Consider the following 24,234-nt stretch of genomic DNA (forward strand, 5'->3'; position numbering starts at 1 on the left):
CTGGCACTGGCTCTGGCACTGGCTCTGGCTCTGGCTCTGGCGCTGGCACTGGTACTGGCACTGACTCTGGTTCTGGCACTGGCACTGGCACTGGCTCTGGCACTGGCTCTGGCTCTGGCTCTGGCTCTGGCACTGGCGCTGGTACTGGTACTGGTACTGGCACTGGCACTGGCACTGGCTCTGGCTCTGGCTCTGGCACTGGCACTGGCTCTGGCTCTGGCACTGGCACTGGCTCTGGCACTGGCTCTAGCACTGACACTGGCACTGGCTCTAGCTCTGGCACTGGCACTGGCACTGGTACTGGCACTGGCACTGGCACTGGTTCTGGCACTGGATATGACACTGGCTCTGACTCTAGATTTGGCGCTAGCGCCGGCTCTGGCACTGGCTCTGGTACTGGTACTGGCACTGGTTCTGGTACTGGTTCTGGTACTGGCACTGGTACTGGTTCTGGTACTGGTTCTGGTACTGGCACTGGTACTGGTTCTGGCACTGGCACTGGCACTGGTTCCGGCTCCAGTTGAGGTTCCACTTCGGCCTGTTGGGCGGCTTCTTCCACTGGCTGTGGTTGGGACTGCTCGGGCGCGGGTTCGGGCCCATTAGACGCAAGTATTTCTTGGACAACAGCTACTCCTTCAACTGGCTCGGTGACTACAACCCCGACCGGCTCACCCCGTTCAGTAGTGACCATCATGGTGTCTTCTGGAAGGACTTATTGGGCCACATTAGCACAGTATGAAGCAAGAGAAAAGGCAGCATACCTGACTGAGACGGCGCCTCCAGGGCCGGCGTGGATGGGGGAGGGGCAGGAGGATCCTCGGGAATTTCCTGGACGATTTCGACGACTGGCTCTGCTTCACTGGCTGGCTCCACGATGATTGGCGGCTGCGTGGTAGGATCAACTGCGTCTGCCATGACGGAGCGTTGCACAACAAATGCAGCTCAGCTCAGTGTGCGACTGAGAGAGAGGTGAGGGGAGAGAAGCGAAAGGTATGTATGCTCGGGATAAACGATAGTATGTGTAAGAAGCACGGCGAGCAATGACGGGAAAGAAGACAGACGGTGGGGGGATGGATAGATGTTAGAGTGTCCAAGCGCGAATTCATGTTGATTAACCTGCTAGGAGTTGGCGGACGGAAAGGACGCCAAAGTACAGTAACGACCATGACGGTGGATGAGAAGGAAGGAGCTATGGCGCCGTTTACTATAATGGAACAGTGATGAGGCAATGGGCGTCTTGATTCCACAACTTGAGTTCATTGAAAGTGAACGTATAACAAGTCCTGCTTTCATCTAAATATTGAACCGTAGTCTGAGTTTTACGGGAGTTGTTAAGCATCCTCGCACCGGGGAAACTATCTGGCTTCTTGCCAAGGCGCTAATTTTCGAGCTTCGGCTTGAGCCCCAACCTCATCGGCACGGCGACGTCCCAACTTCCCACCTGGACAGCTTTTACGACAACTCCACGGTCGCCCACCCCAGGCGCTCACTACTACATTGCTACGCTCTAATCATGGCGCTAAGTGTAGATCAGAAGCGATTAAAAGCGACCAAGTTCCCGCCCGAGTTTGATCAGAAAGTCGACACGTTGAAAGTGAACGTCGACCTCTTGAAGAAGTGGATTGCAAGCAAGATCACTGGTATCCTAGGTGATGAAGACGATGTTGTCATCGACACCTGCTTTAATCTTCTTGAGGAGTCCCAATTTGTATGCACCATTCATTCCTCTGCAGCCTGTGTTCGACTAATAAGATGTGTAGCCCAATATCAAAGCGATCCAAATCCAGCTCATGGGCTTCCTAGGCAAAGACTGCCCCGCATTCTGCAGAGAGCTATGGACCTTGATGCTGAGTGCCCAAGAGAGCCCCCGCGGCGTTCCCAAGGAGCTGCTGGAAGCGAAGAAGCTAGAAATGAAGCAAGAACAAGTGAGTGCAGGAAGGGAATTGATTACCCCATGACATCTGCTGACAGCGTTGAGCAGGCTTCCAAAGCTGCTGCCGAAAGTCGTCGCCAGCAAGAACGCGAACAAAACGAAATGATTGATTCGTTTCGCCGTGACGAGCGTGTAGACCGCGGAGACCGTGGAAGAGGCCGGGGTTTTCGCGACCGCCCTGGTCGAGCCAGAGACTTTAACCGCCGCCCGCCTCGACGCGACTCGAGATCACCACCTCCTCGCTCCCCACCGTATGCTATCATAAGACCGTCGGGAAAGAAATCTGCTGACCTTAGGCACAGAAGACGTAGGAGAGTTTCTCCACCTCCTCGACGGGAACGTGACATATACATCCCACGCGGGCGTGGACGGGATCGAGACAGAGCATGGGAACGACGCTCCTCTCCGTCGTTGAGCCGGTCAAGGTCTCCTCCACGCCGCCGTTCTCGTCGTTCACCATCTTTAACAAGCTCGAGATCCCCGTCAAAGTCTCCGGTCCCTCGCCGGTCTCGTCGCTCCCCACCCTCTAGTCGGTCAAAGTCTCCAGCAAGACTATCGCCTCCTCGTCGATCCCGTCGTGCGCTATCTTCAGATCGTTCAAGGTCGCCTGAAAGGTCTTCCGCCCACCGTTCTCGCCGAGCACCGTCATCAGACCGATCTAAGTCTCCACCTCCACGTCGAAGGCGCCGAGCAACATCTTCTTCAAGGTCCAGATCTCTACCTAAGCGTCACCACGGAAAGTACTCGGGGAGAGACAGACCATCATCTTCTCGCAGTAGAAGTCGCGGTAAAGCCGAACGCGGTAGAAAGTCACGGAAACACGAGTCTAGATCCATCACCCCCAAAGAGAAATCTCGCTCACCACCCAGAAGGTCACCTTCTCACTCTCCTCCACGTCGTCGAAGCTATGTCGATCGTTCGCGTTCGCGTTCACGTTTACGGTCCGTAACCCCAAAGGCTGAAGGAAGCAAGAACGTGAGACGGGACAGGCGCTCTTATTCTAAACAGGAATCTACATCAGACAATAACTCTGAGCGCCTCAAATCCCCAAGAAAGCGCGTTCGTAGCCCGAGTCGATCAACGTCACCGAGGAAGCGCAGAGATTCGCGCTCTCGAACACGATCCTCGCCAGACCAAGAAGACTGAACAAGGACAACATCCTAGACTCAGGTGGGTACATTGCATGGACTCCTTCCAGCTACTAATTTACATAAATTACACTTTCACCATTGGATAGATCGTTGGAAGCACTCTTGCAGCGTGCTCCCATTTCATCTTTCCGCCTCTGGTCAACTTGGCCGCTTGTGCCATGAGGAATGTTTCTGCCTAGTGGTTGAAGATCAATATAGAAGCTCACTAGCAAGAGGTTTGTGGGCACTAACTTCCAAAACGGTATCTCGGTTTGTCTTTCACGGAGGGGTTTTTTGAGGTCGGCCTTGCACACACGCTCGGCACTTAAGGCGGGAACAATATTGGGGACTTGTCTGGTGCATCAACTTCTCACCCTTTTCGTCGTTTACATTGCGCAGCGACTACACTGATGTCATCGAGCTTGCCTGATATTTGATCAGCACCCAGTTTGTCCTATGCTTTTCCCTGTAACATACCTCCTTCAATTGATAAGCCTTCATCGACAGCTTTCTCCATGTACGGGCTCTCTGCGAAGGGGTCTTCTGCTATCGTCCTCGCAGCATTCACAAGCTCTTGGGCGACAAATCGCATGCCGTCCGCGTGTGTCTGCTCTACTAGTTCTTTGCCGTCCTCCGATTTGCTTGCAACATTCTTCCACTTCTCCATGCTATCCACGACGTTTTGCACCACTTCATGCTCCCACAAATTGTCTACTACGCCATCTGTCATTGCTAGCACGACATCGTCCTCCTCGATTTCTATTCGGTCCATGACGGCGTTGTTCGTGGGTGTGTCGGGACTATTGGTGCCGAGTTGTCGGGGACAGTCGAACCAATGCCACTGCTCTGTTGTTTTAAAAATGACCTCTTTACTACTAGGTCGGAGTACCAGTATTTGTGAATCTCCCAATTGTGTGACATATAGTATTGGATGCGCGGGAGTGCTGTTATCCGCCCCGATAAGCGCCGCAGAAGCAGTCGTAGTTCCAAACCACTCGTTCGGCTCGGACGTAGCTTGTTTGGTTTGATCGAACGCTTTCTGAAGATAGGAAACAGGGTCTGGCTCTGTGCCTTCACCGAACTTGGCACGTTCTGCTGCGAGGGCCCAAAAGTGCAGAACCAGCCGCGACCATAACCTATACCACGACTGTGAGCCACTATCCCACCACAAAGGAGTGCAGAGTGGGGGTTAGGTTTACATACGCAGCATGTCCTCTCTCCTTCGCAGCCCAAGCTCCCACCCCATCATTTGCCCCAATGAAGCTATCGCTAACCAACACCGCATCATCCCCATTCGTCACTCCCCGTATCATCTCCCCATTCACATAGCTCCGCCGATCCCGGCTCCTATTATGTGTACTTAGAGGCTCAGTGAAGCTAGTGGAAGGATAAGAAAGGAAAGGAGGTGGAAATGGGCGCGAAGGTCTCTTCGCGTAAAGCGCATATCCGGCTTCGAAGTAGAATGGCGATTTGGGCGTCACGGGGGGAGCTTCATCCGGTACGGGGGTTGTGGTTCCGCCACGGGGCCTTTGGACAGGACGAGAGAAACGCCGTGAAGGTGGAGAGGGTAGGAGGAGGGCGGGTGGTGCTACGTGGAGCCGAGACCGACGGACCGGAGAGGGGTGCTGGACCAGTACGCCGATAGAGGACGGAGTGCGCAGAGGACGCGGGAAAGGTGCGGGCATGCCAGCGAGCGGATGGGGAGGAGGGTTTCGAAGGTGAGAACTCCTGGTACAAGGGATCAAAGGCGCTCGGGAGGCAAGGCCTCGTCGCTGGGGTTTGTTGGGCTCGTGGAAACGGGCATGAGGGTTGTGGTTCCGGTGTGTTGAGATAACTATGGATGATTGGGCCTGCTGAATAAGCGTGATGACGCAGTGGAGCTGGAGGTATGAGTAGTGCCCCGCGAGAAGGTAGGGTGAGAAAGAGAATGGAGTGGTGGAGCGGAGCGGAGTCGAAATGTCAGAGCTGAGGCTGTTGTGTTACAGTGTATTTTTTTCCAGCGTTTTGAGGGAGCATCGCGGATCTGTAAAGCTACATTCAACACCATGCTCACAATCGTGGGATTTTCATCACACCCATGCATACTTTTCACGGGCTATCGCTGGGGATAGAGCGATAACACAGGACAAGCAATATTATATCAACTTCTTCCGAGCGGTCTAGGAGCGTACGTTGAAGGACGCCTCCGAAAACCTACATTCCAGATAACGCCTTGCAATGCATCCAGCATCCATCATCGCTGCACCCAATCCCCCGTGCGCAATCGGTCTTCTCCTACGCCCTTCTCTTCACAAAACTCTCCAAATCAGACTTCGTAGCCACACCCAGCACAAACTTCCTACTTGTATCCGTCACCACTGCAAACTCCTGTGCCCCACTACCATCAACGCCGCCATTAAAGAACTCCTCTAACTCCTCCAGTGGCGTTTCGGTCGTAATGACCTTGTAGCGCGTGCCCCTCCGCCTGAACCTCAGCATAGCCGTTTCTACCAGATCCGTCTCTTTGACTTTATGCTCCTTCAACAGCTGTTGTAATCGTGGAATGCTGATGTATCCGAGGAGGGCTCGGTTTTCCTGCGAGATGACCGTGAGGTGGGTGTAATCGCGTTCGAATGCACTCATGAGGGCATGCGATACAGGGTCTGAGGGTTTGACGGAGAGAGCGGGTGGGGGTTCAAGGTCTTCTACCGTAGCCTTAGAAATACTTAGTTGAGTTTGGGGTAAATGCGGGCTCGAAAACTCACGCCACGATATTTATCGGCCCATAATGATTGCATGGTTCCATTCGCGGTCCCATTTATGGTGCCGTTGGTATTGGAGCTGCCCGCGTCCGTTGCCATGGTTGCGTTGTTGAAGGAACCTCAAGTTGCTGCGGTTGGGGAACAAAGAAGTTTGGAGATCATCCCGCACAAAGCGAGATACCGGCACGTGAAAGCGGCTGCTCAGACAGTTTCCCAAATGCTCCCAAGTGCATGTTCAGCGCTGCCACGAACCATTTGCAGAGAGAATCCGATCTTCAAGACTGATTGCTAAAATTAGAGAGATCATGCAGAGAATACGAACTTCTGTTTTAAAGCAGACACTTTCTTGGGTCGGCACATTCACAAAATATAGAACAGATTGTTGAGTAGCACAACACACATAGTGTGGCGGTTGTTCAGGAGCAGAAACACAAGCTTTAGAGGTGTATTAGCAATTGAAGATAAGTATATACTCGCGAACTGCTTATTTAACTCGCACTATGCAAGACAAGGCTTCCATTCGTCAGGGCCGTTTCAGCAGGTTTCTCCACATCCTGATTCCCGTCACTTTCTAGGACAAGGTTGTAAGAAACGAAGTATTACCGATCTCCTCGGTATCAGCCCTTGTGTCTTCAACGTGGCCTGCGTTTCGCATACCAAAGCACTTGGCCTTGTAGCCTACTCATCGCATTAGCCATAGTTCCCCAAGGCGAACCAAGCAGGTAGTATGAATGTAATTAACTTCAGAGAGAAGATTAAAGACTCGTCAGGGACAGTCACAGAGGAATCTCAAGATCAAACCACTCCCAAAAGGGCAGCCTTCTCCATTGAGCCAAATCTGGAGCCATCTCCGCCTAAGGATGACGATACAAAGGTTTTCATCATGACAAATAAGATAAACAGACCGCGTAAGATTGAGTACTTACTTCAAATATATGCTTCTGAAGTTCCCCGGCGACCATCACGATGTTCCTGGTTTCGCAAAGTTGCTGTTCGTTGCCTCAGACATGAGTGCATCACCAATCGTGTACTATTCAGCGAAGACTCAATAGTCCAGATCAATGGTAGTATCCTTTATGGCATCTGGGCCTGTGGCCTGACGTCTCGGATCCCATTCATCGCTCTCCTCCCCCTCCCCCTCCTCCTCCTCCTCCTCCTCCTTCTCTTCTTCTTCCTCATCTCGGCGTCTAGGCACCTCAGGCCGGCTTTTTTTCCTTTCCTTTTTATTCTTTTTATTAGCCCTTCTACTCTTCCTATTACGCTGCCTTGTCTTCTCACTCGTCTTAACCCAATTGTTTTTCTTCCCAATCCGACCTTGCTGTACGCCATCTTTGCTTCTGCCTAGTGGAGTAGATGCATTGAGCGGGAGATTGTTCGTTGACGTCGGCGTCAACTTCAATGGGGAGTCCTCCGTTGGCTGATCTGGCCGCTGTACTTGTTGCTGAACAGGGAAGTCAGGTTCCGGCGAGCGACTGACGTCTCGCCTACGTCTGCGTTCTCGAAGGATCTGCATGACTTCGCTGCGTCTCAGGAAAGCGATATCATCGTCTGTAAGGGTGCGTTTTACGCCATCCTTATAATATCCCAAGCCATCCCCGTAGGACTGATCAATAGCTTCGGGAGTTTCAGCTCCATAGAAGAATTGTGTAGGTAGCGGCGCCGTAGGGAAATGTTTCGTGTGAAAGGAGCGAAGGTCATCCTGATAGGGTGGGTCAGCAGCCTCTGGAGTATGGCAAAAGGGAATTTTACTAGTGTGACCGTAGCAAGTTGGATTCCCGTCGTCATCTTCGTAAGTCATGGAGGATAGCAAGGCGTGAAGCGTCGTTCAGGAGGTTGACGAAGCAAAATAGAAAATACGTGATTGGGAGATGGAAGTGGAAAGGCGGAAACAGCGTGGAGCTTAGTAAACTTCACGCGAGCACGTGATGCATTGGCTCTTGGCTCTCGCGATGACGTCTCACCCCTCCATCACCAATCCGGCTCCTTCAACTCTCCAAAACAACCTTTCCGACCGCCACCATGAAACCTATCCTATTGTTCGCATACCCCACTGCTACTATCTGCCTGATCCTCGCCGCTTCGGCACAATCGCGACCCTTCGAATCCTTTCTGAAATCACTCCACATCCTCCCCGATCAGTCACCTCTTGGGAAGCACATCCCTTTAAACCAAGCCATGTCTCCCTCCGGAGAAGTATCGACAGGCGTTATAATCTCTGATGTTATAGGAAAGACGCAGACAATTGCCATATTTAGCGGGCTAACCCGAGATATCGACTCTGTATCAGACCGGTTAGATGATGCATCTAAGAACGCTACAGTGTTAGCACCAGATAATGAAGCTATGAGGGGATTACAGCGGAAGCCCTGGGAAGACCCGGAAGATTATGCAGCTTTTGGCAAGAATGCGTACGATGGTGGTGATGGAGAAGATCGCGCGCATAAGAATCTGAGGAGATTTGTTGAAGCGCACATTGTCACGCAAAGTCCATGGGAAGAAGGACAGAGGGCGAGAACCATGGCTGGAAATGAGGTGTGGTACGAGAGCAAAGATGGCAAGAAGATGGTTAGTGTTACCCTCAATACGTACACTACACTCCAGCTTACCATTTCTTCAGATCCAGCCAGGCGGCATCGAGGTCATTAGCATCGCAGACAGAGTCGCGAACGGTGAAGTGTGGATTATTAGAGGTGCTCTTGTATAACCAGTCTTAACCCAATGCACGAAGGCGTTTGGAATGATTTATTAGATGCTTTTGGCCAGGCTTCGCCATTATCAATCACCTTTAACTATCGTATTAAAAAGCGAAGCGGTATCGCTGCAATGAAGATATATCAAGCCTAGCTTACCTGGTGAATGAATATATAGAATGAAAGTTCTACCCTAAACTGCTCTCGTGTTTGGTCCCGACATTGCTAAGCTACGCGGAATCCACTTTAAAAAGGCGTCAGCCCCCACTGTTGCTAGTAACCAACATCCACCAGCCCTCCATATAATGAAGTTCGGGAGCGGGGACCTTGCAATCTGTCTAACATGTGGCACTCAATACGATATGCCATTAGATCTAGCTCCAGATAACTGTTGGATATGTGATGTGAGAATAATTGGACTACTGGTGGCGTAAACTTATCATACTGACAGCGCTATAGGGTCCAAGACAATATGTTCCCGCCGATGGACAAGCCTGGACAAGTCTAGCCTAAGGGCAATCAAAGTAAAAGAACCACTTCACGCAAGACAAATACGACCCACGGATATGGTTCATTACCACCGATCCAAAAGTGTGTCTTGCATTCGTCTCTAACCTACAGATAGCCCCATAACACCGAAACAGCTCAGGATAGGCGAACGCGCAATCCTCCTCCAAACTCCCGCTAGAAACGTTCTCTGAGGTCTCGTAGCGTTCATCGAATCTGCAACCATAGATTTTATTAACTCCAAAGGTGGTCTCAAAGCCATCGTGATATCACACCCCCACTTCTACACCAAGCATCTAGAATGGGCGAGGATTTTTAACTGTCCTATCTACATTTCCAAAGCAGACAAAAGATGGCTGAGCCGCAAAGATCCATACGACCTGCGTAAGCTGATTAAAGGTAGGCAGTGTTACTGCAATCCAAGCTAGTGGACACTTTAGCGGGAGTATGATTTTACACTGGGATAAGATGCTGTTTGTTGCAGATACAAGAACGACTGTTCCGGTCCGTCTATTTTCTCTCTTTTTTTTCTTCGTAGTAGTTATGACCTTTTGCTAACCTCAGTCAACTCCGCGTAGTACCACAAAACCGGCCTTCCAGGAACAACGAGCTACGCATTCATGTGGTCCTATCCCAACATGATCCCGCTGCCACCTTCAAAGATATAGGGTATATGGAAGGTATTGGAGCCATTCGAGTTCGAGGCCACTTATGGTGGTTTCACTGGCCAGGATAATCGTCGTCCGGACCTGAAGGCCAAGGTTCTTGCGAGCACGCAATCCCAGGTAAAGGTCGGAGGTCATACGGATGCTGCGATTCTAGAGGAACGTGTAGAATGATGTTTGGTCTGCATGAGCGTTGATTTGATCATCGACGAAGTGAAAATAAGAATATGAAGTGAATCTTTATCAAGATAAGAAGGGGATTTTCAAAGTAGAAAACACAATTCTCGAATAAGCACAATACGGCATAAACCGTCTGATAAATATTGGTTTAGCAATTTGATTCTTTCATATGCTACCAAAACACTACCGCCTTCCAGCCAAACTTTGCTAAATCACGCATGCTGTAAGTAATATGTCCGCCTCCTTTCCCAACCAAATGAGTCCAGCACCAGTCCCAGAATTATGTACAGAAGTTTTGCATCCCCTGCAGTGATAAAAAGACCCAGACGCCGTCATCAGGTGGATAGGAGAGAAATCAAAATCAAAGACATCAAGCCGCACCTCTACAAAGTGAAGCACCTATTCGGTTGTGATTTGTTCAGGGTAACTGGAACCCAGAAATGCGTCCATGCGAGGGATTAACGCATTTGAATTTAGGGAGCTAACGCTGGAGCTAGAGGGCCAGAAAATCGACCTCCTGGTTGCAGTGTAGTTAGATAGCCATGCTAGTTTACGCAGTAGTTGCCTCAGCTGTAGCCACCAGAGCGCCTTCTGCACTGGAGCTAGCATCAGCCTTGACCACCGGGGTTTCATCTCTTACGTCGGCCATGGGAACGTCGCCGTCAGCGTCTGCTGCCTTGGCAGTTTCCAGCTCGGCCGGCATCTCCTCTGGCTTCTCCGTTGAAACGGCAGCTGCGCCTGCTTTCTCTGCATCATCATCATGCTGAACACCGTTGGTTGCAGGCTCAGCATGGGGCCCGTTGGTAGCATCCGCATCCACAGCTAGCTGGCCAGTCCAGCTGCCAAGAAGATCGTTAGAGCGCTTTTTGAATTCATATTCTTCTTCCTTTGGAATGGAGTCGAGTTTGATAATCGCTTTGAGGACTTTGTGTACTTTGGTCTTCTTGATGACTTCAGCTTCGAGATCGTCCTTGTAGGCTTCCAGCTGCTTGAGGTACTCGGACATGTTGGCCATCTCTTCCTCCTTTGGGGCTTGGTCGCGTGAGAGAAAACCTTTTTGAAGCCTATGTCGAAGATAGAGCACTTCAGCTTGTCAGTAAGAGACATTCACGTTGAGCAGGGAGAATTACCTGATTTTTCACGCTTCTCAAGGCGTTCGGCCTCTGTCATGGGCTTCTCCTCAACCTTTGCAGCCTCGGTCTCCTCACTGTCGCTCTTGGCTTTGGCTTTCTTAACCTTGGAGTCCTTTTTCGGTTTCATGGCTGACTCCTCTTTTGGTGCCTTGTTGTTGAGCTTTAGCTTGGTCTTCGGGGTCTTCGTTGGCTGTTGAACTAATTAGAAAAGCAAAGAACGAGGCTAGAGACTTTGACATACCTTTTCATTCTCACCGTCGCTTTCAGGCTCCTTCTTGCGCTTCTTCGATGCCTTGGTTTTCTTAGCGGAGGTGGCGCCTTCGTCGTCAGCGTTTTCCATCTCAACGTCCTCTGAGTCGTCAGCGGCAATGCTCTTGCGCTTAGCTTTATCCTTCTTCTCCTGTTTCTTGGCCTCCGCAGCTGCCTTCTCTTCGATGTCAGCCTGCATGGCCTTCTCGTGGTTCTCAAGCATGTCTTTGAACCACTGGAGCTCATGACCTTTAGCGGCAATCTGATACGCCTCCCATAAGGCTTTGGACTTCTTTCCCTGGTTGCCACCATCCACTGTCGTCTTGATATCATCGATGTTTAGGGGTTGGAGGTCGGTATTGACTTGCCACGCGCTGGGTCTTGATATCAACAACTGATGTCGTTTCCGGCCTGGCTGGCAAAGAGAAAAGAGGGGATGTACTCACAATTCATTTGTGCCAAGGAACATGATCGGATACCGACGGTCTTTCGCGTTCTTGCCATCTGGGAGGAAATCCTCGCGATATGTGCCGTCGATACGCTGCGCACTCACAGGGCGCTTGCTGAGAAGAGTCTCTGGGAGCATCTCCTCGTCGCAGACGATAACCGGCCAAGGCGCGAAACCCCGCATTGCAACGAACCAATAATCGCCCGGCGAGACATTGAGACGAAGTTCAGGTGTACCTTTCTTCTTCTTGCTGGGAGTCTTCTTCTTGTGCTCAGGCACACTAGCTCCTGATTTGCGCTTGTTGTTCAACTTCTTGGATGAGGCTGGGGCACCGTTGGCTACCTCGGCGGTCAGGCCTGCAGCTGCAACACGGTTAAGTCAGCATTGGGTAAATATTGTCCACAATACTCCCAGAGGCTGCCTCGAACGCAACAGCATATAAAGACTTACCAGTCTCATCCCCTGCCATTGTAGCATCCGTGTCTAGGTTGGCGGTGGTCGTCTCGTCTCGGGTGGAGTTGTGTTTAGTAGGGGTAGTCTCTGAGTCTGATGTACAGTGGCAGTCAGCAATTGCCTCAGGAGATTGGAAGTGAAAGAACGCACCCTCACCGGCTTCACCTGCCTTGACCGCATCACCGCCTTCGGCCGGTTTCAACTCAGCGACAACAGAGACGGCGGGCGCGTCCGCAGAACGCGTTGGCCCCTCGACTGCTTTGGCGGCATTGACAGCAGCCGAGGCATTGGCGTCGTCTGCCATTGTCCAAGGTCGTGCTGACAGCTGCACGGCGTGGGTGACGCGTAGATGGGATGGATAGGGGTGTGAATTAGCTCAACGGAAAGTCGTGCTCGATGAGATAGATGTGTAAATGATGATAGAGAATGTGGGTTGATGGCGGGCGATGGCGTTGTGGGTTGGGTGGTAGGTGGGTGGAGGAAAGTGGAGGTAAAGGTCGGAGGCTCGAAAGCTTTCTCTTAGACCTGGATCAGAGTCACGTGAGCCCGACGCCGTTCACGCTAGAACCCGGTCAATAGTGATGCAGGGACGATGGAAAATTTGGAGCTGGTTCCTCGCGACGAGGAGATATAGTAGCCGGTCGGAAGACGCTTTGCAGCTGGAGGAAGTCGTGCGCAAGATGATGTGGGTTTGCCGTCGCTGCTCCCGTTGGCGCTAGCGCGATGCGATGAGCTTGGGCCAGCGGGGGAGGAGACGCAGTCGTGCTTTTGCCGAAGATCGAGCACTCAACACCAACGTGCGCCAAAGGCAGGACGGTGAAGGAAGAGGAGGTGCTGGTCCATATTGTTGTTCGCATTGGGGTGAAGCACTTGAATACGCAGAAAGTGTCCGGCACGATGGCTGGTAGAAGCAAACTCAGCGTCGGTCGTAAGGCTTGGTCTATCGATGCCTGCAAGCATGCCATACCCCAGCGCGATCCGCTAGAGTCGATCAGCATGAGACAAGTAGAGAGAAAACGTTCGGTTGATAGACTGCGAGGGTAATTTGACGCAACAGCTTGTATTCACTTGGCTACGAGCAGCTTCATGAAGGCCCTGTAGCCAAGGAAAATACCTAACAGCTCTTAGTCACTGCACATTGTCAGCTTCACCGACTTTACTGACTCTCATTTCAAGACTTTCGCCGGCGCACCATTTGCTTCGATTGCTCTACACCGGCGCCGATCTAAGAGTGAGAGAAGGGGTAGCCACTTACTATACTCTCTGCTTCACTTGTCCGATGAAAACCATAAGATAGGTAGGCCAGGAACGGAAGGTCGCAGAAACAAGGTCTACTAGTGTAGGTTTGTATTTGCGCTTGAATTACTGCTTCTCACATTCTTCATCCTGCTTTGCCTGTACGAGCCCTTCGTCGATCCGTCAATTTATTCCATGGACAGGTGGAAAACAGCATTAAAGCTCAGGGTCGCTGGCCGTCCTTAGAGAGCACAATCAGAGCTATGGAGCGCTACGATTTTCTGCCATTCAACAAGCGGGTTTTAAAATGTACACCTATGAATCTGCACGGTTTCCGCTTTTCAGAAATAGATATCCTGGTTGCTCCAGTGTCATTCTTCGGTACGGCCTTCTCACGTATTTCACGTAACCGGATAGGGTTAGGTTGGCCAGTCCAACGGAACTTGGGGGGGTTTCGAGGCTGAAATGACAACAATACGTTGAAGTGAGACAATAAAGGGAAATGTGAATTGATAGAAAAGAAAACTGCAAAGTAGAATAATGGCAGAGAAAGCATGGAAGAAATGAATACCATTATTCCCCCTCAGCTAGAGAGGAACGATTAAGAAATGAAAATGCTTTGAACTTCTGCTTTTGGGAGCGTTGACGAACAGACCAATTGTGAAGAGTACGGACTCGGCTCCAGAAACAATGAAAGAACATACCTCAGAGTCAACATCGCCTCTAGGGTATGTATCCCACAAAGCAAAAGTGTGCCACCGGCTTGTTCAGTTCAAGAATGGAGAATCTAGCCAATTCGTGAATATTATGAATGTGCACAGATCGTCCTCGCAAGCCGAGGCGCTTTGACTACCTGAATTGATGTCTCCACCTAGGAATATGGTATTTGCCATCCCTTTCCGTTCCTCAAAGACGTTGACATTGTTGTTTCCAACCTTATCGTCCACCTTTGTATCGCAGGGGGCCGGCGCCCATAGAAACCTAAAATGGGCGCGCCTGTTGGTCAGAGGATGGATCCATTATTTCCGTGATATTGTCCTTTAGATTGCCAGGGGCGTGGGAACGGGAATGGATCGAGGGTTCGGTAGAAGGGCTTCGTGAAGCATCGGGTGTCGATAGCGGTCAGTCCTTTCGCAGAACACACGTCGAGCAAAAGCTACGGGAGAGTCAAAGGCTAGTCCATAATTTTCGGTAGCGTTGGTTTGGCGGAGCGTTGTTGATAGATATGGCTGTTGAAGCGGTTACTGCGCTGGAGAGCAGGTTGAGGGTTGGCCGGTTGGCTCGGGTTAGCGCAGTGGGCCATTCACGTGATTAGCGCGCCACTTCGTCTTTCACCAGTATTATTGTTTGGCTTTTACATTGACATAAGAGTAACATCGACTGCGATAGGGATATTTTGCCTTATTTCGAAATCGTAGAAAGTATTTGAAAAAACAGGTCTGCACCACGTTAATTCCCATTTAGGACTTCAAGGCTCCAAAGGTTTACCCTAAGCATCACACTCTTACTCCAGAAGACTCTCCATCACCTTAACATAAGCCTGTAGGGTCAAATAGAGCTCTTCTTACCGCAATTCGATATTGTCACATGATACGTAATTTCAAGTAAGAATGGCTAGAGACGACTCAGGCCGGAACTGAAGGCAGAGCTCCCACAGGCTCACTACTGCACTCTTAAAGGGACGTGGACTGCTTAGGGAGGGAAGCCACACATGGATGATGTCTAGAGAGCTAAGTTAGGGTCACCGTTACACTAAAAATGTTTCACTGCAAACCGAGATTGGGAAGCTCTTCACCGTCAAATGGAACTACTATGAATATATAGAATTGGAATTGGGTACTGAGTCCGTTATCGAAATCTAACCTGTTTTGGGGAAATCTACTTGATCTCTGGCCTCCAAGCTTATGTTCACCCGGCGCTTAAGACTTGGTTCCTCACTAATGACCCTTTTAAACTGACCGAGTCATCACTAACCTCTTCAAAATCCCCTCCTCATTCTCGGGGTGATCGGCCGCTTCACAGTGCCTTGCGTCGCGAGCTTTTTGGCCGAAGCTGATAATGGTCGCCTCACTATCGATCCATTACCCTCCTCAGCAAGTCGCTGGGCCTCCCGCGCTTTATCTTCTGCCATCTTAGCTTCTAATTCGGCTTTGCGATTGAACTCAGTCTCAGTGACCCTCTTGTCTCGTGCTGAGTAGCCTTTTTCCTTTACCGAGTAGAAAACACCACCAAGGTCTGCAAGCCAGTGTGGATCCACCGACGTAACACAAGACATATACTCTTTCGATGTCAAGATAAGCTCGTGATAAACAACATAATCGGGGAGATAACCGAGCCCGTACAGCGCACTAGTAGGGTGTAGCTGAACGGTGACGCTGGTCCGCAGGTTGATGTACTCCCCGATACCCTTGACTTTTGCGGCTTGGTGGTAGTAACCAGAGCAAATGCACTTCCTGATAACATCCCAATCAGTTCCGCAACTAACAAACTCCATCTTTTGCAGCTTCATGATGTCTCGGATCTGGTCGCGAATCTCCTTCCCTCGCCGGAGAGCTTTAGGATGAAGGAAGTGCCTGATACACCAGCTATCAGAATACCCGTTGACCTTCCATTGGCTGTAGACGTGTAACAGAGTAAGATGATCGGATTCTGGAACAAAAAACTTTTCCCTAGCAGCGTCCGATTCCTCTTGACGTTCCTTGGGCCGATAGAAAACGCTTGGAACAGAGAGCATGGAGACTATCGTGAGGATTTCCTCGCTACATCCGTAATCTACGGACGTGATGATGAGCTTGGCTAGTGATGGGTCCATAGGAAAAGAGGTCATTTTCTTGCCGAGAGGCGTTAGTTCGCCAATATTGTCAATCGCCCCAAGGGCCCAAAGATCAAATAGCGATGTTGTAATGGTATCTTGAGGCGGCGGGTCCATAAAATCGAAATCAAGGAGATCTTTTACTCCTAAAGATTTCAGTAGAAGTACTGTATTCGCCAAGTTCGTTCGTTGGATCTCCGGAATAGTCTGAATGTAAAATTCGTCTCGGAAAGCTCTCTCGGTATAAAGATGGAAGCACTTCCCTGGTCCGGTTCGACCAGCACGCCCCGCTCTTTGAGATGCGTTTGCCTGAGATATTGGGGTTATCTGCAGCGTGTCCATTCCCATCTTAGGGTTGTAAACTTTCAGTTTTGAAAATCCGGAGTCAACGACATACATAATGCCGTCCACCGTGAGACTGGTTTCCGCAATATTGGTGGCTACGATGACCTTACGGACTCCCGGGGCAGCGCGGTCGAAAATTTTAGCCTGTAGATCCGCCGGCATTTGGCTGTAGATAGGAAGGATACTTAATTTCGGAGGATCATTAAGAAGTCTTAGTCTCTCGGCGATAAGTTCACACGTTATTTCGATGTCTTCTTGACCCGTCATGAAGACAAGAATATCACCAGGACCTTGGGAGACGTGGATTGCTAGAACTTGCTTGACAGCGCTGTCAACATAGTCTTCGCACGGCGACCGGGAATACTGGATGTCCACTGGGAAAGTACGCCCTGGAATGAGAAATTCGGGCGCGCCTCCATAGAATCGCGCAAACCGCTCCGAATTCATGGTGGCTGAAGTGACAATTAGTTTGAGATCTCTTCTCCGCGCTAGCACTTTCTTGATCAGGCCCATCAAAACATCGGTGTTTAGGGCTCTCTCGTGAGCTTCATCCATGATAATGCAAGAATATTTGTCCAAATCTGGCTCCACTAATGACTCTCGAAGCAGCACCCCATCGGTCATGTACTTGATTGCCGTGTATTTGCTCGTGCAATCTTCAAATCGAATGGCATATCCCACCAAGCCCCCAAGCCTGACCTCCATCTCTTCACTGACACGCTTTGCAACGCTCATTGCCGCAACACGCCGTGGTTGCGTGCATCCAATCATGCCATGCGTAGCGTACCCATCTTCATACAGGAATTGTGTTAACTGAGTTGTCTTGCCGGATCCAGTCTGGCCAACAACAATGATAACCTGGTTGTCCCGAATGACACGTAGAAGGTCTTCCCGAACAGCGAATGCTGGCAGGTATTCTCGCTGCTCCCGGAGGGTCTTGCTCCTACTGAACGTGCTTGCCCCTTCACTCCGTTTGAGATGCTCAGCAAATTTACTGCCTCCTTTCTTCTCTTCCACACCGAGGAGGGGAGCGGCACTGTCTCCTTCATCATCCTTCACGCCCATCAGGTTACCCAACGCGGTCCCTGTAATATTTGTAGCCTCTTGCGCTTGTTTCTGGCGTTCCTTTTGCTGCCTCTTTTCTTTGACTACCCTGCTCCCTTTGCGACTGAAAACGGCCATGTCACTTTGAGGATCACGGACGGCCGGAACTGGATCGATTTGCTTGGTAAAGACTCTCTTCCCGTCGAGGAATGGCGGCTTCAGCTCGTGGACTAGGATGTGGACCCGTGTAGCCTCCTCGTCATCGTCAAAGTCGTTCTCAAACGTCCGCCGCTGGGCAACACCGGATTGTAGCATGCGGTTCGTCTCCCAAGCGTCCACATCTTTCTGCTTTTGGACCTGCCTTGCGCTCACACGACTATTTTTCTTCTTTTCTGTCAAAGCTGCTTCCCGCTGTTGATTCAACCATGTGCTGTCAGCGCCACCAAAGGGATTGTGAGAGTCGTCACCAAAAGTATGCCCGTTCTCTTCTCCGCCATACCAGTCCCGATCGAGCGCCATCGAGTCAATTTCGTCCACCATAGACTCTGGGCCATCGAATGATCTCTGGTGCGGTGTGGATTCATGGTTAGGATTTCGCGGAGACTGGGGATGTGAAGAGTTGGGAGAGGCTCGACGGCTGTGAGGTTTGAAGTTCTTTGGACGAGGTGCGACGGAGAAGTGTTCCGACTCAATCTTGCGCCGCTTGGGGCTATTATTGCGATCCATGGTCGAGACCTGAGGCTTGTTGTCAGTGTAACTGATCGGGAAGGTAGCGGTGAATTGAAGATACATACAAAAGCTCGGGCCAGAATGAGGCTAACCCCTCCACCCTGCACCAAAAATTATTTTTCCACGGTCTGACGTCTTCACACTCTGCGCATGAATTTGCACTTGTATTTGCTTTGCCGTCAAGCACAATGTCGATGATCACAGCAACCACCTGGGTGCCCCGAGGGTTTGCGGCGCCCTTTCCATCCAAGTACGTCTTTGACGAGGACGAGTATGATCGCATATCGAAGCTCGCAAAACTTCAACTAGATGACGCCAAGGAGGATCTAGAAGAAGCCCGAAACGAGAAGAAACAGAAAAGCCATGGCAGTTCGAGTAGCACAGCCAATGTCAAGAGTGCAGGGTATGGTTGTAAAAGCTATATCCGCGTATCATTCTAACATTCTCCCAGAGAAATTGACGACGACCTTAAGGAATACGACTTGGAACATTACGACGACGATGAACAGGACGGTGAGGGTGATACAATGGCAATGTTTGGGAACATTAAGAACCTGGCATTCCATGAATCGAATGAGGATGATCCATACATCACCATGCAGGGGCAGGATGAAGACGACGACGAGAGAGAAGAGCTTCAAATACTCGCAACGGACAACCTTGTGCTGGCAGGAAGAATCGAGGACGAGGTTGCTCATCTTGAAGTATACGTATATGAAGACGCAGCGGACAATCTGTACGTTCACCATGACATTATGCTCCCCGCAATCCCTCTGGCTGTTGAGTGGCTAGACTTGCCGGTTGGGAAATCAAGCGCAGATAAAGACTCGAAAGGGAATTTCGTGGCAGTGGGCACAATGGAGCCAGACATTGAGCTGTGGAACCTGGACATTGTCGATGGCATGTATCCAGATGCAATTCTCGGGCAAGGTGCAGAAGACGCAGCAACCGCCGAGAAGCCTAAAAAGAAGAAGAAGAAATCTAAGAAAGCGAACGAAGAATATCATGTCGATGCCGTTCTCTCTCTTGCTGCCAACCGTCAGCATAGAAATCTGCTAGCGTCCTCATCGGCCGACAAGTCGATCAAGCTTTGGGACCTGAACACCACAAAATGCGCCAAGTCCTATTCGTATCATACAGACAAGGTCTGCTCGGTCGCATGGCATCCAAAAGAGTCCACCGTTTTACTCAGTGGTAGCTACGATCGAACAGTGGTGGTAGCCGATATGCGTGCTCCCGAGGCAAAGGCACCACGATGGGGAGTGGAGAGTGATGTCGAAACTGTTCGATGGGACCCTCATGATCCGAATTTCTTCTACGTAAGTACATCCGTATTTATGTTCTGTGACGCAGCTAACATGGACCTAGGTCTCAACTGAAAACGGCGTGATCCATTACCACGATGCTCGCCTAGCACCTACAGACCCGTCTGGCTCAAAGCCTGTGTGGATTTTACAAGCGCATGACGAGTCCATATCCTCCTTTGACACCAACCCAGTAATTCCCGGATTCTTAGTTACAGGCTCTACAGATAAGCAAGTAAAGTTGTGGAATATTCAATCTAGTGGACCAAGCATGGTTGTGTCGCGGGATCTTGGCGTTGGTAAAGTATTCTCCACCACATTCGCCCCAGACCAAGAAGTAGGGTTTAGGCTAGCCGTTGCTGGAAGTAAAGGCGCCGTACAGATCTGGGACACAAGTACCAACGCAGCTGTTCGGACAGCCTTCGCCAACAAAGTCCCTGACGCAAAAGAAAATGTCAAGGAGCGATTTGTTGTATTGGAAGAGGCCGACACCGATTCAGATTCCGAAGAGGGCGACGATCAAGAAAGTGGAAGGGAAAACAACGGGGAGGGGTGGGAGTCGATGGAAGAGTGAAGCAAAGACAGATTAGTGACGATGACGCTGATTTCGTTCACCGATCTGGCAGCCCCCTGGCCGCCCTTCTTTGAGGCAACTATATATGCGATACCCAAACCAAAAAGGACATTAATCTTACAGTGCCACCTACGAGCGTGAACCCTACCTTGCAGAGCAAGCAGTGCCTAGCGCCACATTCAACACCTCAGACAGGAAAAACAGATCTCGCACGAAGCTGAAGCCCTTAACGAGGCTGGAGCGAACAATGCAAACACACCATGCACTCTACGCAACTCCTTAGGCGCACCACGATATATATGCTGGACCTATGCTGATTAGCGCCGTTGGAGGTAGGTTTCTTCTGGAAGCCATTTTGAATCGCGAAGGTTGAGATCACACCGTCTCAGCGCCATTCGCCTTTTCTTACACGAGCACCTCAAGCTATTTCTTTTTGCCTTCTTTTTCCAACTATTAGTGTTTCATCTGGAAAGGACGATATTTCGCATTATTGCCAGTAACCCGGTTTTCATTGCCTGCAAAAGCCGGGTATTCGAGATTGAAGCCTCTGGATGGATTTAATTTCATCAATATTTCCTGGAGCATACAGACAGTAAGAACCGACAAGTCGTCGAGTTCCTGGGCCTGAGACTTTTGGCTTGATCGGCTTCGGCGTGAGCTCCGACTGATTCATATTTTGGGGGAGGTCTGATCTGCGACAATGACTTGCAAAGGGCATCGCGTAGACTTGCAGATGTTTTGAAACATTCGATGCAAGGCAATGGCACGAACGATGACAGAAACATTCTAATCGATAATGAGAAAAAAAAGTGTCTATTTTGGATGGGGAGCTTAGAGATCATGCAGCGCATCGCCGTCGGCAAGGCACGCTGTCGACTGAGGGCGAAGGATTTGACGCCCGAATTAGCTGGAGATGCAGGAACAGCTGGGATGACTGACAATGGCCAGTTTGTCCGTTGAACGCCACGGCCCCCCCTTCGCTGATACCCAGAGCTTATCTTCCTCGTTTCGCTGCGGACTCTGGGGAGATCTCGATGCTCAACGCTGTGGCCGGAGAATTCCTGTCCAAACTTCGAACAAAGCACCTCTGACCTCCATCAAAGTGCGCAAAGTCAAAGCAGCCACATCGTCAAGCTGAAGAGACGGTGCTGTCCTCTTCCCGTTGTTGAAACGCTCAATATTTAGCTCTCAATGCGGACCGGCGGGACAGGCGAAGGGGACCCAGCAAACCTCTGACACGTTGGCGCTGTGCCTTGCCTTTTGAGGCGCCACTGATTGGACAGTTGAAGAAACGATTCGTAGGCTAAACTAGAACTGGGCGTTTCGACGCCACCTGGTCGGCCTCCCCTTGACTTTCTTACCCTGTCAGTGGGTGGTGTTTGCTGGTCTTTGCTTGTTCCTGGTCGGCGCCCTGGCAATTTCGATGGTCAGTCCACACGGCTTCCTGAAGCGGTGCCCCAGGCGCCCCAACTGCTGCTAGCCTTTTCATCTCTTGCCTCTCCCTCGACCTTCCCTTTCCTTCAAGCCTTTCGCACCTCGACCCTCCCTTTGAACTGCGTGACCCTTTGGCTTCACGGCAGCCTTCACTCCCTCTATTGCGGCCCGGTTGTTCGCTCCTTACGACTGAGGCTGGACTCCCTTACCTACGCTCTTTGACAGACAACTTTATTCGAACCACACTCTTTATATTCTTTGTCGACGCGCTGCTAGCCAGCCCGACTGAAAGAAAGAATCACACAACGAAGAACTGGAATATCCACCGAAGTTTGCTCGATTTATGCAAACAAAAGCTGACTATCACACGTCGCACCCCGATCAAACGCTGTGTTGTGCACTGACAAGAGCACGCGCCCCCGACGCAACCCTTTGACGACCAACGTGATCCAGTTCATTGCTGTTGCTGCATCTCTGCGACACCTGCCCCTCTTATCGCCGCCTTGTATCGTCTAGGTCGTCCTGTGGCCCACTGGACTTTTTTTAACTTTGTGGACTCCTGCCCAATTTATCCGCAACCTTCCCCGCACTCCTGCGGTCCGGAAAGCGAAGAACACCATTCTAGGATTACCGGGCCTTCTACCGTATATTCGGACACATTTTTGCAATAACCTAAATTTGTTCTCCATTTAATCAACCATGTCGCTTGCCCGCGCTGTTACAAAGCGTATGAAGCGGCCAGATGTGCCGGCTCCACCACCAGCTCGAGCCCAAAGCATGAAGAACCCAGGACTGCATATCGATAGGGCCAAAATCTCTTCTCCAGTGGCTCTCATCTCGACAACCAACATGCTTTCCTACAACGCCCCAGATATTGCGACCTTACGACAAGTGTCTTCGTCGACATCTTCGACTCATTCGGCGGATGACTCGGACCACAGCGCTTCGACCAACCGCTCACGGTCGTCTTCAAATGGATCTCGGGAAACCTTGACGGATGCCTCGTCCGTGGATTCTTCGCCCACATCAACTACGCCGGCTCCAAACCATCTATCAGGATACTTCGCCTCGGCCGGCAAAGCACCTCGACGGTCTGTGTCTTCTGGAAATCTTCAACACAAGTCTGAACAAATAAACGCCGTGCCAGCGATCCCGGAACGCGCAATCTCCCACAGCAAGCGTGCCCACGAACGTCTCGCTCAGAAGCGGTCGTTGCAGAATATCAAGCCCCGAAGCAGTCTTCACTCGAATCGATCGTCGCGAGAACACCGCACCTCGATGGATATGTTCCGTGGCACAATAGAAGAAGAGGCTCACCCCTTCGGGAAAGAGCTAGAACAGCTTAACGAAGTCGCCGAAGAGTTTGGTGGTGTAGTGCGCGACGCCGAGATGGATGCAGACATGACCGCTATTCGCGAGAAAGGTCTTGCAACATTCTGCGCAGCAGACTATCTTGCCGAAATTAAGCCACTATTCAGCGGTCGATTCGGCAATCCCTATACGCCGTCACCCATAGCCTGGATATAAGTCCAGTCTGGTCAAGTCAACCACGATACCCCAAACCAAGGAGACTGGTTCTCTCGTTGTTCGTCATTGGCCCATCCATACCTCGTTTGGTTCTTGCTCGATACCTCTGTTTGGAATTTATTTCTTGTGCATACATATTTTATTTTCCAGCATCCTTTTTCCGAAAGCAATAATTATATTCTCTGCTGCTCATGCTCGCTGGTTGTTTGATGTGTTTGGGGGGTGGGTGGCCGGCGTTCTCAGGAAAGAAAACTGTCATCACCGGCTCAGGCCACATCTAGGAGGTCTCATGTATCCTCCGTCCTATCGCTTACGAAATGTTCTCTCTATCTGTATATGAATTTATTGAGGTACCATGTGGAGGCTGTAGCTGGCAGGTTGCATCCACGTTGTCTCAAGTATTGGAGTCTGCAGAACAGAAGCGAGGCTTGCATGTAACTGCAAGTACGACTGCAACCCATTGCTTTGTTGGCAAAAGGACAGACGGGACAGAAGTGGGGTCTTGAACCACTCCCCTCGGTTCATTAAATCTCTGAATGAAACTTGCCTTCTAACACCTGACATTGCTGAAATCTGTCCTTTCACTACTTTTGGTGCCTTGCGTGTCTCTGTGTGACTGGGTGAGTGCCTGATGATAGTATTACAAGCCGTGCCGTGGACATGCGCCTATCGGCACTTGCATCTTCTGTTGCAGGACTGACGTTGCAGTGTGTGGGAAACAGGGGTCATGTGGGTGCGTTGGCAGGCATATGTCATGCACATGGCAAAGTGAACCCAAAGTTCAGCATGTAGACCTAGCGATCGTTGGCAGTAGGTGGATTATCCAGCCCACCTTATTTGTCTTTTCCCGCTCACGAAGAAAGGCAAATTGAAAAGTGAAGCTATAGTTTCATGGCTTACTTGGGTTTGCAATTCCATTGACTACATAATTGCTCATTGACTCCCTTTTGGGCTAAACCTTAGAAGGGAAATCTGTCTTAATTGTATAAAGTACTTGGCCAACCTTTCCCTAAGTAGTCTTGTAACCCTAAGCTCGTATAGTAATAGTGCCCCAGGGACTCCGATATGCCTGAGGTAAATGAAAAAGCGATGCTTCAAAG

At 50.6% G+C, this 24,234-nt stretch overlaps 8 protein-coding genes across 8 annotated transcripts; 4 read left to right on the top strand and 4 right to left on the bottom strand.

Moving 5' to 3' along the window:
• Positions 1-1,513: 1,513 nt before the first annotated feature.
• Positions 1,514-2,882, top strand: BDR25DRAFT_327400 (PWI domain-containing protein; the record flags this gene model as incomplete). Its single annotated transcript, XM_033692331.1, has 4 exons — positions 1,514-1,708; positions 1,761-1,925; positions 1,982-2,375; positions 2,617-2,882. The coding sequence occupies 4 exons, from the start codon at positions 1,514-1,516 to the stop codon at positions 2,880-2,882; spliced, it is 1,020 nt and encodes a 339-aa protein (XP_033544407.1).
• Positions 2,883-3,433: 551 nt separating this feature from the next.
• BDR25DRAFT_234468 (uncharacterized protein) lies at positions 3,434-4,748 on the bottom strand (the record flags this gene model as incomplete). The annotated part of the gene is made up of 3 exons (XM_033685482.1): positions 3,434-3,489; positions 3,541-4,199; positions 4,267-4,748. 3 exons carry the CDS (start codon positions 4,746-4,748, stop codon positions 3,434-3,436), a joined length of 1,197 nt encoding a protein of 398 aa, XP_033544408.1.
• A 432-nt stretch (positions 4,749-5,180) lies between these two features.
• BDR25DRAFT_292051 (uncharacterized protein) lies at positions 5,181-6,069 on the bottom strand. Its single transcript, XM_033688631.1, has 2 exons — positions 5,808-6,069; positions 5,181-5,757 (listed from the first exon to the last, which is right to left on the bottom strand). The coding sequence occupies exons 1-2, from the start codon at positions 5,901-5,903 to the stop codon at positions 5,338-5,340; spliced, it is 516 nt and encodes a 171-aa protein (XP_033544409.1). The 5' UTR covers positions 5,904-6,069; the 3' UTR covers positions 5,181-5,337.
• Positions 6,070-6,364: 295 nt separating this feature from the next.
• Positions 6,365-7,602, bottom strand: BDR25DRAFT_344918 (uncharacterized protein; the record flags this gene model as incomplete). The annotated part of the gene is made up of 2 exons (XM_033693994.1): positions 6,365-6,482; positions 6,731-7,602. One exon carries the CDS (start codon positions 7,600-7,602, stop codon positions 6,850-6,852), a length of 753 nt encoding a protein of 250 aa, XP_033544410.1. The 3' UTR covers positions 6,365-6,482; positions 6,731-6,849.
• A 377-nt stretch (positions 7,603-7,979) lies between these two features.
• Positions 7,980-8,508, top strand: BDR25DRAFT_316892 (uncharacterized protein; the record flags this gene model as incomplete). The annotated part of the gene is made up of 2 exons (XM_033691634.1): positions 7,980-8,369; positions 8,422-8,508. 2 exons carry the CDS (start codon positions 7,980-7,982, stop codon positions 8,506-8,508), a joined length of 477 nt encoding a protein of 158 aa, XP_033544411.1.
• A 1,479-nt stretch (positions 8,509-9,987) lies between these two features.
• On the bottom strand, positions 9,988-12,626 carry BDR25DRAFT_63824 (uncharacterized protein). The gene is made up of 6 exons (XM_033698858.1): positions 12,280-12,626; positions 12,127-12,222; positions 11,675-12,038; positions 11,221-11,602; positions 10,977-11,169; positions 9,988-10,929 (listed from the first exon to the last, which is right to left on the bottom strand). Exons 1-6 carry the CDS (start codon positions 12,431-12,433, stop codon positions 10,397-10,399), a joined length of 1,722 nt encoding a protein of 573 aa, XP_033544412.1. The 5' UTR covers positions 12,434-12,626; the 3' UTR covers positions 9,988-10,396.
• Positions 12,627-18,432: 5,806 nt separating this feature from the next.
• On the top strand, positions 18,433-20,180 carry BDR25DRAFT_267084 (WD40 repeat-like protein). Its single transcript, XM_033687031.1, has 3 exons — positions 18,433-18,698; positions 18,747-19,614; positions 19,664-20,180. The coding sequence occupies exons 1-3, from the start codon at positions 18,484-18,486 to the stop codon at positions 20,171-20,173; spliced, it is 1,593 nt and encodes a 530-aa protein (XP_033544413.1). The 5' UTR covers positions 18,433-18,483; the 3' UTR covers positions 20,174-20,180.
• Positions 20,181-22,068: 1,888 nt separating this feature from the next.
• Positions 22,069-23,305, top strand: BDR25DRAFT_63862 (uncharacterized protein). Its single transcript, XM_033698859.1, has one exon. It carries the CDS (start codon positions 22,307-22,309, stop codon positions 23,132-23,134), a length of 828 nt encoding a protein of 275 aa, XP_033544414.1. The 5' UTR covers positions 22,069-22,306; the 3' UTR covers positions 23,135-23,305.
• Positions 23,306-24,234: the final 929 nt, after the last annotated feature.

The sequence above is a fragment of the Lindgomyces ingoldianus genome, assembly GCF_010093535.1.
Source record: "Lindgomyces ingoldianus strain ATCC 200398 unplaced genomic scaffold BDR25scaffold_29, whole genome shotgun sequence".
Lineage (NCBI taxonomy): Eukaryota > Fungi > Ascomycota > Dothideomycetes > Pleosporales > Lindgomycetaceae > Lindgomyces > Lindgomyces ingoldianus.

Coding starts and splice junctions, on each gene's coding strand:
- BDR25DRAFT_292051 (XM_033688631.1), bottom strand. CDS start 5,903: ATGGCAACGGACGCGGGCAGCTCCAATACCAACGGCACCATAAATGGG. Junction 5,758..5,807: donor GGGCCGATAAATATCGTGGC/GTGAGTTTTCGA, acceptor AGTATTTCTAAG/GCTACGGTAGAAGACCTTGA.
- BDR25DRAFT_267084 (XM_033687031.1), top strand. CDS start 18,484: ATGTCGATGATCACAGCAACCACCTGGGTGCCCCGAGGGTTTGCGGCG. Junction 18,699..18,746: donor GCCAATGTCAAGAGTGCAGG/GTATGGTTGTAA, acceptor ACATTCTCCCAG/AGAAATTGACGACGACCTTA. Junction 19,615..19,663: donor ATGATCCGAATTTCTTCTAC/GTAAGTACATCC, acceptor ACATGGACCTAG/GTCTCAACTGAAAACGGCGT.
- BDR25DRAFT_63824 (XM_033698858.1), bottom strand. CDS start 12,433: ATGGCAGACGACGCCAATGCCTCGGCTGCTGTCAATGCCGCCAAAGCA. Junction 12,223..12,279: donor GGCAGGTGAAGCCGGTGAGG/GTGCGTTCTTTC, acceptor ACTGTACATCAG/ACTCAGAGACTACCCCTACT. Junction 10,930..10,976: donor TGAGAAGCGTGAAAAATCAG/GTAATTCTCCCT, acceptor GACAAGCTGAAG/TGCTCTATCTTCGACATAGG.
- BDR25DRAFT_63862 (XM_033698859.1), top strand. CDS start 22,307: ATGTCGCTTGCCCGCGCTGTTACAAAGCGTATGAAGCGGCCAGATGTG.